This window comes from Esox lucius, chromosome 1, assembly GCF_011004845.1.
Source record: "Esox lucius isolate fEsoLuc1 chromosome 1, fEsoLuc1.pri, whole genome shotgun sequence".
Classification (NCBI taxonomy): Eukaryota; Metazoa; Chordata; class Actinopteri; order Esociformes; family Esocidae; genus Esox; species Esox lucius.
The window spans coordinates 27,294,165-27,307,182 of record NC_047569.1 but is presented as its reverse complement, the minus strand read 5'-3'; the positions used below and the strand labels follow the sequence as shown (position 1 = coordinate 27,307,182).

The window sequence follows — 13,018 nt, the reverse complement described above, 5'->3', positions numbered from 1 at the left end:
AGAAAAACATTGACGTAATATGATTTGGTTTGTGGCGTTGAAGAAAAATAAATAAAATGCAGGCACTTTTATAATGCATTATAGTCATACAATGCAGGGTTCCTAATCATCTTCTAATTGTTCTCCAATTATCACAAACAAAACAAAATATATAAAAGCCCTGTTTGGGGATCACCTACCAGAACGGAAAGAGGTAATAAGGAAACATTGAAAAATGGGTTAACCTCCCCTTTAAGGATCTTTTCTTTTTTTTTTTTACTGACCAAAGGAAACTGGGCACACAAGCCCACCCACACATCCACACACCCAGCAGAGCAGAGCTGAAAACCGTGATTGAGAGGCTGAAGGAGGAAATGGCTCCCATTTGTTTGAGTGTCTAAACCCTATTTAGGCCATTACCTCAGCAGCCAGTAACACATTTTATCCAGTCTTCCCACCATCCCTCTTTCCAGCCATCCTTTCAATATTATACCCCTGAATCCAAGTTTGCTAGGCTGAGAATCTGCTTTAAATGTGACTTAATCAATACAGAGTTTCTTCAGAAAGTATTCAGACCCCATTGCTTTCTCCACATCTGGTGTTGTAATTTATTACATGTATTTATTTTTTACATTAATCTACACACAATAACCATTAATGATGAATGAAGAGAAAACTTGTTTTAAAAAGTGTGCCAATTTATTAAAATTAAACTACATAAATATTCAGACCATTAAGTAGGTTTTAGAAGCACCTGGCAGCAATCACAGGTTCAATTCTTCTTGGTATGACTCGCCCTGCTTTGAACACTGGATGGACTGTTTCCACCATTTTTCCTTGGAGATCCTCGAAGCTCTGTATTCTTCCATTCTACAACGATGGTGCCGCCTGTGCTATCTTTAAATGCAGTTGGCTATGGAGAGTTCCTTGGACTTCACAGTTGGGTTTTTGCTGTAACATGCACTGCAAACTGTGGGCCCCTTTATAGACCAGTCTCTCCCTTTTTTTTTTATCCAATCACATGAATTAATTGAACTTTAAAGTTCTAGAGCTTTTCAAGGACTATAAAATGACACAGGAATCATCCGAGCTCAGTTTGGAACGTCATGGCAAAGGGTCTGAATACTTATGTATATGATATTTTTCTGTTCTTCATTATGAATGAATTTGCAAACATTATGGACTTCCAAGCCATTATGGGATTTTATGTAGATATATACAGTGCCCCATCAGAATTATCTGAAACCTACATAAAAATTATCAAAAAAGGATCTATAAAAAATGCAGGCCTAATCGTTGTTCAACAGATTGAACATACACCCAAAGTAGCACAAATCAAACATTTAAGTGAAACATTTTCAAAGACAAAGGTCTTTTTTTGAAACATGTCACATTTACAGGCACACTACAAACCTTATGAATAAAATCTAAATCCCTTCGATTTCTATCAACATTGGAAAAGCCAGAGAACATACAAAATAAATTACATTAGAATAGTTGATCAGGCAATACTTATATAAAAAAAGCTAAAAGCCTTAAAATACCAATCTCTACTAAATTCTTAATTCAATAATTAGCTGTGATGAATCTTTCCCTCAAAGCGGATTTATGGGCATTTGGCTTTATATTGTATTATTAACTTGGCTAACCATTATGAAATAATTTTTTTTCTTGGTAGTCAACGGAGCTGAAGAACATTTGCGCTACTTTTCTACATCAATTCCACAACCCCGGGCAGTGACATAATATATGATACGTCACTGTCCAAATACTTTCAGTTTTTTTTTATATAATTGTGTGTATAAGGGATCAATAGAGATTGGATTTTACTTGATTGCTCTGGCCTGGCATTGATAGGGCTCAGTTACTACTAATGACTTCGATAGCTTCCTTTCTACAGACATGCTTTTGGGACTGATCTATGATCAGGTTTCTAAACAAACCAGCCTACATCCTCTACAAAAACATTGTGAGACTGAACTTCATCTGAATCAGTTTATAACTGCCGTTTCGACAAAGCCATTGAACTGTTGTGGGCAACAAAAATGCATTATGCAGCCGAGACATTAACAACGTGGATCAGGAATGTTATCATGTACCTGCTGCATCCGAAACATGTGCTCATTCAGTCAGTCAGTCTATTTTTCCCCACTCTCCCAATGGTCTTCCAATTTCATTGTATCAAATTATGGCATTGCCTCATCTCAACATCACCCCCATTTGGCTAAACATCCTCTAAAGCATATGCTACCCTATTCCCTGCTCGCTCAACCAAGGTAAGCCTAAAGCAGGGTGCTTTGAGTAGATCACATTGTTGGCTAACAACCACAACTCTCTTAATGCCACCCGATCCGCCACAAGACATTCCTAATCAACCAACCCCACCCCCGACCCCACCTGATAACAACAGTAGGACCCTGAAGGTACAGTACAATTGGAGGACCCTGAAGATACAGTAAAATAGGGGGCCCCTGAAAGGTACTGTTCAGTGGGGGGCCCCTGAAAGGTACTGTTCAGTGGGGGGCCCCTGAAAGGTACTGTTCAGTGGGGGGCCCCTGAAAGGTACTGTTCAGTGGGGGGCCCCTGAAAGGTACTGTACAGTGGGGGGCCCCTGAAAGGTACTGTACAGTGGGGGGCCCCTGAAAGGTACTGTACAGTGTTTTTTTCTTCCTTTGGTAAATGTTCTGCACAGGCAGTTGTTTTCATGGACAGTCTCGTCAAATAATGGCTGAATCGGCAGCAGCTGAATAAATAAATACAGGTTTTTAAACACACACAGCACAGCATTGTGAGTTGAGTGTGTGTTTTTTAAGAGATTTAACATCAGCAGTTATAGGCTTGCTATTATTAGGAGAGCAACATAATGCATTTAATGTAGAGCATTCTTTTTCAAATGTGTTCCCTGATTGATAAAGCAAAACATATTTTTCTGTGACCTACCATTAAAAACCCAAAAAGCTACCAGTCTGTCACTTTTCAGAGGCAGAAAAGCTTAACTTGCTTAGCAAGCAAATTGCATAGCAGGCCAATCATATTAGAGATATTCAAAATGGCTGTCTAGGCCCATCAACATGAGTTATTCCAGCACTGCGTAGTGTGGGCCTGCCTGCTCTGCAGACTGCTGTTAGCCTGGTTATTGAGATACATCTCATACATTTCAGAGAAATAGGAAGTGATCTGGGAACTCTGGGAACAGCAAAAACACTACTTGGATTTGTCAAGAGCCAAATAGAACCTTGGTGGAAACAGCTTCAGAGTCTGTGTATGATAGTAAGATGTTGGTCAGTTTAGAACACAGACATCAGGGACTGTGTACATACACTTGTGTGTGCTTGTCAATCTTACTTTCTCAGGTGTTCGTGCTCCTTCAGAAAGAGTTCTGTTCTTCTGTTGTTCACTCCTGAGCCACTCTTGTATGTCCTGTTGGAGAGTCAAACTTGGTTTTATTGACATAATACAGAACATAACAACAAGCTACACACTCAATTCAACACAAATATCTACAGTCCATTTTGACTCTGTTATGGGACCTTGATTTGTTTAGTTTTTTTTAACCCATTCTGGGTCCAGACTTGTCCTAGGGTTCCGCCAGCTGATTACATGTGATCTATGGACTCAACCCAGTGACCCGTTTCAAACTAACCTGGTCTAGAACAGTAGGGGTACACCGACGCAGTGGCAGCAGCATGTTATTTTGATGAGGCTAGTAACATAACCCAGCCCTCCTTCCACCACGTTTCAACAACATCAAACAGGAAGCTATGACTCAAGCACGTAATACCAGTCAGAGTCCGTATTTAAGATGCAAGGTGATTTGTAGATGAGTCAGTCTGCAGACGCCTGCAGTCATTTTGAACGTCTCAAACACGGCCACTGATTCCCGTCACATGCAAAACGTCAAGGCAATACGGCATCTTGTCACACTTCCAGATTGGAAAAAAGACTTTTAAGATATAAAATAATATATTTGCATTCAAGTATTGATTTAAACATAACCAAAGAAAGCTAAACTGACGACGGATATTAGAAGTGTCATGTGAATGGCAACACCTGCGGCCATTTAGCTCTTTCAAATGCATATGCTCGAGTTAAGGACTCACCAGACAACAGAAACGTGTTTGTTTGTTACTTTCCATTTGGTGTATGAACACATTGAATATACAGTACAGTAAGTGTTGTAAATCCATTGAATAAACCATGCAGTGAGTGTGCTGAATCCATTGATATACAGTACAGTAAGTGTTCTGAATTAATTGACCTACAGTACAGTAAGTGTGCCGAATCAATTGATATACAGTACAATATGTGTTGTGAATCCATTGATATACAGTAGGTGTTCTGAATTCATTGATATACAGCACAGCAAATGTTCTGTATTCATTGATATACAGTAAACGTTCTGAATTCACTGATACCCAGTACAGTAAGTGTTCTGAATGTCGTGATATACAGTACAGTAAGTGTTATGAATTCATTGATATACAGTAAGGGTTCTGAATTCATTGATATACAGTACAGTAAGTGTTCTGAATTCATTGATATACAGTACAGTAAGTGTTCTGAATTCATTGATTTACAGTAAGCATTGTGCCTCATGGCAATATATTGTAAGGGTGGCAGAACAATTAGGCATTGTACTGCAGAGCCCTGCCCCCCCCCCCCCTCCCCCACAGCCCCATTCAAGTTCAGTAAGCCTACCAGGCATTGACAGCCTGTTTAATAATGCCAATAAGGCATTTAAAAGGGCACTGGTGTAATTCAGCCATCACTGAGGCACTGACATTTACAGTCGCAGTGTGGTGCTAGTGTTGTGGATAGTGTTCTGAGTGTGTCTGTGTTTGTGTTCTGCTGCTGTAGATGGGTTTCCTGCCACCTGCTGGCTGACAAGGGAATATACCCAGTGAATGTGCTGCATTTCAATTGCTTTTAAAGCTCAATGGCAGAGGTGGTCAAACTGGTTCCACGGGCCGAGTGTCTGCAGGTTTTCACTCTCACCGTGTACTTGACTAATTAGGTCAGTAATTGGTAAGTTTCTACCCTCATCTGGTTGTTTAGGTCTGAACTGGGAACCAATTTACAGGAACAATCAAAAACCTGCAGACACCCCTGCTTTATGGCACCCAATCCACCATAAAAAACTAACAAAAAAAACAATTCTGAAAACCCACTAACTTCACATGATGGTTTTCCTGACCTGTGTGTGTTCACAGAGTAGCCCATCAAACTGTGGGGACCGACACCCTGTCAAAGCTACTCTGCTCTGCTACAGTCTGTGGCTCCTCAGTCAGATAACACATGTAACGATGCCCCCTTCCTGCCCACTGGCCTGGGGGAGGGGAGATCCAGCCCTCGTTTCACCACTGTGAACGTCTCACCAGGCCATACGCAGACGCACAGGAACACAACACGTTACCACACGTTACCACTGCACGTGCTCGGGCGTTACCACTGCACGTGCTCGGGCGTTACCACTGCACGTGCTCGGGCGTTACCACTGCACGTGCTCGGGCGTTACCACTGCACGTGCTCGGGCGTTACCACTGCACGTGCTCGGGCGTTACCACTGCACGTGCTCGGCGTTACCACTGCACGTGCTCGGCGTTACCACTGTATGTCAATGTGTTCGCTTGTCATTGTGAGCGAGATGACAGGTCAACAACATGGAACAGGCTGGTTACACTTCACTCACGATAGTCATTAGATTCCCCTAAGAAACACAAGCCTAGAAAATAATCAGCAGTTGAAAAGAACTGATTACAAGGCCTATTGCAATCCATACCGCAACTTACTCAAGTATATATATTTAACATCTTCTAGTGAACAGAGCAATATACTGATGCTGACCTGAAGAAACCTAGCAAAAGCAAAAACACAGCAGATTCAGACATCAAAGAACATTATGGCCAAATTTAGCGGCATAACACTGCCACAACAAGACCACGTTTGTGAGAAATTACAGGGGACTTTTGGACGACAGGTCACGCGGACATCTCTCATCACTGTGTTGCGCTGTGGTTTACCAACACATTACTGACACCAAATGAAGCTGCAGCCCAGTTTCCCAAGCTGTAGAGCACGAGCAGTGACCCAAACAGGAGGTTTAGGACCCCTGAGTGTACTCAACAGGGAGCGCTTGAAAACTTGTGAGGTCATAGGGTTACTGGTTAAATGCACTGCCTCCTGGGAAATGCTGGATCTCTATGACAAGTCCAAATCATGCCAGGGAGAGAATCCATAGGATGCAGCTACATGTACATGCACAGTATACAGTAGTTTGTTAACAGCGGTAGGTAGAAGAACATGAACAAACAGTCACACAGCTGAAAAAGCGTCCCTACTGGTCTGGCTGAGGGACGTCATATTTATCTTACCTAGACTCAACCACACCTTACAATAAATAACTGCTGCATGGTTCCATCTGATAAAGACCCAGTCTGTTGTGTATCACCAGTCACCCAAGTCTGTGTTTGGAACCAAACACTTCAATATGGCTTCAAATGTGTCCTTCATGTGTTATAAACTAGTTACCAACCCAGTAAAGACATTTAAAACATTGTGCGACGTCAGACCGACACGGTTTACAGTCTCATGAGCAAAGGTTTTTTGCCAATAAGCACTCATGATTCGGATCACCTGGTTTATAGTTATAAATATAGCATCAAAATGTTGAAATTGTTTGTTCACGCATGGAAGAGATGCATATTCCTTTTGAATTTTAGTACCGTCCAAGTCGGACAAGCCTCCCACCAGTAAATTACAGCCTAGTTAAATCCTAGCTAAAGCATTAATCACTGGATAGCAAGAAAGTGAGAGAAACATAAGAATTCTGCAGTGTTGATGTGGTACTGGCTTCGAAGTGTGTCTTAGATCCAGAAGCCATTAAAACAGAGACCAGATGCATTGCCTGTTTGCCCAGTTCTCATTTCAATCTCCTCAGTGGAGCACTTTACAGAGTGCCACGGAAACAATGATTCCTGACAGTTTTACAGGTCTGTCATTTTAAGAGCATTAGACCTATAAAGAAAGTCTCACATTTGTTTTTGTGCGCTTTCACTGCATTTGCCATTGTTGGTGAAATATCAATATTGTACATTTGTACAACTTGCAGGACTTTTATTCAATAGTAATTTCATTTCAGAAGGGATATCATGAAAGGCTTTCTCAATGACCCTTTTCATTTTAAATAGTTGGCAAAACCCATTGTTACAAGTCACTGCTCTACTGTATGTAACAGAATGTCTGTTTGCGATCTAGTAAGTTGGTTAAACATCCATATACAGTGGGGATGATGATAGTACTGTGAGCTAAGTTTCCTTACAAAGCATGTAGAGGCAAATTAATTACTTAAAAATCATACAATGTGATATTCTGGATTTTTGTCACTCACAGTTGAAGAGTACCTATGATAAAAAATGACAGACTTCTACATGCTTTGTAAGTGGGACAACCTGCAAAATCGGCAGTGTATCAAATACTTGTTCTCCCCACTGTATATGAGATGAGAGTAATGTGTATCAAGGCAGAAACACAAATTACACAAAGCAAACTTAGCTCAAAGTACTATTTCACAATGCTAATAAGTCATTCATAGTTAGATGCAAGACAGATTTATCATTTATTAATTTTTTTTCTTCTCCAGATCAGTTCTAAGCTGCAGCAGCAAAAGACAATTGGGACAAATAAATTTGTTTCTGGTAACAACTAGATTGATGAAAGTCTCAATGTTAAATGAAATTCCCTTTACTTTAGCGAACAGCTATTACGGTGCTAGCGAACCACAGGAAAATGTGTGATTATCCCCACAGCAATGAACCTTAATAACTAATAATGAATTCCAAGGAAATAAGTATTATATTTAAAATCTTAAACTCAGTGTGTTAAGAAGTGTATGTGTTTACTTGGCAGGGAAGAGGCAGAGTCTTGACAGTCAGATAGGGATGGGGGAGGGAATGGAACAGAGGAGTGAGCGGAGATGGAGAACAGGAAATGGAAGGGAGGGACCACCAGTAAACTGGATTTCACCAAAAGTGTTTGGAATGTATTGTTTTGTATTGCTCTCTGTAATTGGTACTGCCCCATCAACTATGTAGTAGAACTACATTTAAAATCAGTCAAATTGGGTTCCCGATTATGAATTAGTCAACTTACTCCAATCTTAGTCAGCTGATTGAGCAAGCGGCTGTTCTAATGCATATTCCCTTTTATCTGTAGCGATAACTGCCAGTTATACATTGTAAAATTTTAGACAGCTAAATTGAAATTAATTTAACAAAATGTAAAAACATTTAGCTACTATGAAAATACATTCACTTTGAAGTGGAATGAGCCCTTAACAGAAGACCGCCCACCCCGCCCGGATGTCCGCCCACAACAACCAAGAAATTCCAGAGGAAACACTGGATGATGATATATGGACCGATTATTATAATAATAATGGATACTCACTCAATGTCTTTCCGGACAGACCCCAGCAGGTCTTCCCTCTCCCGGATGGCAAGGAAGTTGGCTTTGGTTTTGTGGAATTCGTGAGTGTAATCCTAGGACAGAAACCAACAACAAAGACCTAAGGGAATGCAAAACAATTCTCCCCGCGGGAGTTAAGTGACAACAGAAATTATTCCTACACGCCTCAATTTAGGAATCATGACAGCGGAATAGGCTACAGCAAAAAAAAAGACAGGAGGAAGGAAAGACGGAAAAGCTCAGGGAAAGGGACACTGGCACAAGGAGACAGACAGACCTGCAGGATGTCTCGGTGTCTCTGAAGGGTGTGCATCAGGGCTGCGTTGAGGGACGTCACCGCCGGCGTGCTCGTGTACTCGGCCATCTTGTCATTCACCCCTGTGAGCTAAGAGACACATAGCACAGGTGAGAAACGCACGCAACACGCAAAACTGCAGAGAACCAATAAAGGACATTTACATTGTGTAGTCTGGTTTGCAGATACGTGCCCACTGCCGTGGCTGAGACAAAGGGGGTTTCAGCTTGCAAAGGCCTTGCATCATGTCAAACTTGCCTCTTGCACCCATTTCAACAAACAGCTAGTACACATTCTATATTAGCAAGCCAAATTTAGCAGCGCTAATTTAACAGTGACAGTCGCATCACATTATCCCCAGGTATTGGCGCCCTTATCATGCTACTGAAATCCTCGCGATACAAGAATCACAAGTACACATCACACACTGAAGGAGGCAGCGTCTTAGTGAATTCCGAAACCAATTGGGAACTGCCAATTTACCGAAGATCCATTTAAGTGCCTAATGGGAAACTCAGTCATCATGAGCAATCAATTCTCCCACTTGGTGATCTCAGACATCACCTAATAAGGAATAGGCCACTAATATAAGATCAGTTAATCACAACAAAACATTAAAAAAACAACTACAGAATTTTTTTCAATAACATTAAAACCAATCATTCAAGTGGTTTTTCGACACTAATTTGTTAACAAGCATGATTGTTCTACCTTTAGTTTATAGTTTACTTTTAAGCATAATATTGTTTTTTCACAAGTTCTAAGCACATGAACGCAACAAACTGGTATTTAAGATTTCAAATTGTCAACTGCCCCCTTTCTCATGTCTTACAAGTACATCATCAACTGAAACAACAAAGGCCTAACATAACAATTTTGTCCTAATGGAACATTTTCCCCACTAGAGAAAAACCGAAACCATAAAAACTGCAACAACCAGCACCAAACATATTCTGTTGAACGGTTCCATCTCTGCTACTTGAGGACAATAATCCCTTCTCAAAGTGTACATAAATCATTTGCTTTGAGGTCTTACTTTGGCTAGCAGCTGTTCAATCTCCACAGACATGGTCTCAAACATTCTGTCCTGAGTCGAGTTGTTGAGGAGGGGAGTAGTATCAGAACTGCTTTAGGGCAGAAATGAAGTCAAGGTAAAAGAGAATGGTTGTTAGGATCCCAGTCAGTTCAACAACAACAGTATTACATAGACTAATTTATTTTTTTATTTGACCATAGATTAGTACCTAAACACTGTGCCATTTCCTTACAAAATATATTGTTTTTAGCATCTGCAAAATGAAACATTCTGACAATAAAATTAAATACAATAACATTTCTAAACATACTGAAATTGATAAAGAATCAAATCTATTTATTAGAACTTGAACTGAATGAACAGAATGCCTCAGTGATTCTAATTTTCTGCAACTTTTTGAAGTGGGAACGAGAATGCTTGTGTGTGTGTGTGTGTGTGTGTGTGTGTGTGTGTGTGTGTGTGTGTGTGTGTGTGTGTGTGTGTGTGTTCGTGCCCATTGCATGCGTGCACCACTGTGTAATATCCGAATGGTCCCTTTAGCTCTGAGAATATACTCTACATACATCAAATATGCCCCTCTAAAAACACATCTACTTGGCAGCATTAGAAACAGTACACATTCCAATTGCATCTACTCAGCTGAAAGAAGGTGGCTAAAATGGTTCCCCCAATAACCAAACTGTTTATTTTAGTAACTGTCTGGAATTAGAAAAATAATAACTTAAAAAAAAAAAACATCACCAGAGAACATATATTTTGTTTACTTCTGTAATGGAACAACATTAATTTCCCCAAGGAGAAGGTTTCATTGGGCCTCCTGCAAAGGTGAGACCATTAAACATTTCAGCCAATCAGATGGGAAACTAAGAACTGGGAACAAACCCTGCAAACCTAGCAATTCTCCAGAAAACAGGTAGCCCACCTCTACCCATTTATTGCCTTGGATATACATGTTTAGTTGTGGTATCATATTGGTTTTGAATGTTTTGATGGTCTTAAGTAATGATACCAAATCAAATATCAGTTTCCAAGTCAATATTCTAATATTGTGACAAGACTTACCTGTCGCCTCTACGGCCATCTCTAGAACTGCTGTAGCTGGTACACAGTTTACTGAAAGACACCAACTTCAGATCCAGCTCATTCTCCAGCTGTCGGGCCTGCTTCCGCAAATCTGGGATGTGTAACACACATAACACATGCACAAATAGTTTACTATTCCGTTTCTGGGCTCCATATAAAACATGGCAAATCTACTGCTAGTAATACTACTCCTTTACGTTGTTTACTGTACAGGAGATAACGTTAACGTCGGTTGAAAAACAATACAGAAAAGGTTAGCTACAACACAGTAGTTAGCTAGTAAAGTAACAAGTGATACTGAAAGCACATTTTCAAATATCAATAGATAACAACCTAGCTACCTGTAGCTAGCTAGTTAGTTAGGCTAAACAATATTAGCTAGAAATGTAGCTGCCTTACGTTAGATCCATACTGGAAATGCTAAACTTGCTAGCAAAGATTGTAGCTAACGCTCCATCGCATACAGTACAGCCCACGATATACAGATAGCTAGCTACAGTACTGTGTGGTCGCTTGCTAGCTGAGCATGTGGACAGGTAAACGAACCCCACGGCCTGTGACGACATTCTATGGATTTGACAACTCTTTTGTCCTGTGAAAGCCGTTAACATTTACCAAACATCGTCCTGAATGTATCCAATTTCTCTGATCGCACTATAGTTGTGCCTGTTTGCCACCTCACCTTCCCAGTAGTTGCTGCTTCCTCCTGCCATCTTTGTTGTCCAACGTCATCAGCAGACCCAGCTCCAGCTGGGGCCACCTACAGTACAGGAAACTCGAAAATCCAACAAAACACAACTGAACAGCACCACCCGGTGGCGTCAAATACTAAAATGTATTTACATAAAATGGTCAATATGTTGGGAACAGAAAAAATATTACTGGTTGACAACTGAAATTCTGATTGATAGCGCAGTATTGTTGCTGATGCTCAGATGTTCTGATGTCCCTTCAGGTACTTTTAATGGGCATTAGAATATTCCTTTGCATACCACTCATAAGCATATTACACTCATATGTATCTATAATATCCAATACTTCTCCTATACTGATCATACTCCCCATCATATTCTTTCTAAAATTACTGCTAGTTTACATTGTTATGTATATTATTGCCATATCCATAATGTTCAATACTTCTACCCAGATTGCTGGTAGTTTACAGTACTCTTTTTAAACTGCTGCTAGTGTAGGGTGTTATGTATATTATTGCTTTATTTTTTGTCTGGCTATATTTTGGCTTATATATTTGTCTTCTTAATTCTCAGTAGTTGCCATTTTAACAGATTTCTTTGGCCATGTCCGACTTGGTCTCAGGTTATTTCGTAACTTAGTGTACGTAGATCTCTGATGGCAAAATTCGTATGATATGTCACCTTATGTTAGAATGTATTAGAATGCATTCAGCATACGTGTGGGTATGTATGAATGGACCGACATAGAGAGGTAAGTTGGAGTAAGTCCATATAATATAGGTTAACAGTAAAATCAGTAAAAGTGTGAAGAGACTAATGCTGGAGTAACGTGATTAATGTTTTATTTCTAGGCTAGATTCTAGCAGTGATGTTTTGCACTCCTTCAAGTTTATTTATTGTTTTATCAGGCTAACCAGAGAGAAGAGCATTCCTAAAGTATAGATTTCCATATCTGCCTCCTATTTAGATAAAATCTCAGATTTTTGCAATGTCCTGAAGAAAAATATGCTCATTAAATATATATTTTAAACAGTTAGGTCCAGAAATATTTGGACACTGACACAATTGTCATAATTTTGGCTCTGTACGCCACCACAATGGATTTGAAATGAAACAACCGAAATGCAATTGAAGTGCAGACTTTCAACTTTAATTCAACAGGTTTAACAAATATATCATATGAAAAATGTAGGAATTGCAACCATTTTCATACACAGTCCCCTTTTTCAGGAGCTCAAATGTAATTGGACAAATTAACACAATCAAAAATAAAATGTTGATTTGTAATACTTTGTTGAGAATCCTTTGCAGGCAATGACTGTTTAAATTCTGGAGTGCATGGACATCACCAAACGTTGACTTTCCTCCTTTGTGATGCTTTGCCTGGCCTTTACTGCAGCTGTCTTCTGTTATTGTTTGTTTCGTGGGTCTTTCTGCCTTAAGCTGTCTTCAGCAAGTAAAATGTAT

General features: G+C 40.0%; 1 protein-coding gene across 3 annotated transcripts in view; it reads right to left on the bottom strand.

Annotated features, from left to right (window-relative positions):
- Window positions 1-11,580, bottom strand: part of gosr1 (golgi SNAP receptor complex member 1) — a 29,212-nt gene extending 17,632 nt beyond the window's left edge. Inside the window, 6 exon segments of one of the 3 annotated variants that reach the window (NM_001303944.1) lie at window positions 3,325-3,399; window positions 8,425-8,516; window positions 8,720-8,827; window positions 9,774-9,864; window positions 10,836-10,947; window positions 11,539-11,580. In NM_001303944.1, coding sequence (NP_001290873.1) covers window positions 3,325-3,399; window positions 8,425-8,516; window positions 8,720-8,827; window positions 9,774-9,864; window positions 10,836-10,947; window positions 11,539-11,569 — 509 coding nt within the window. In that variant the 5' untranslated portion in view covers window positions 11,570-11,580. 3 annotated transcript variants of the gene reach the window in all.
- Between the last annotated feature and the right edge of the window lie 1,438 nt (window positions 11,581-13,018).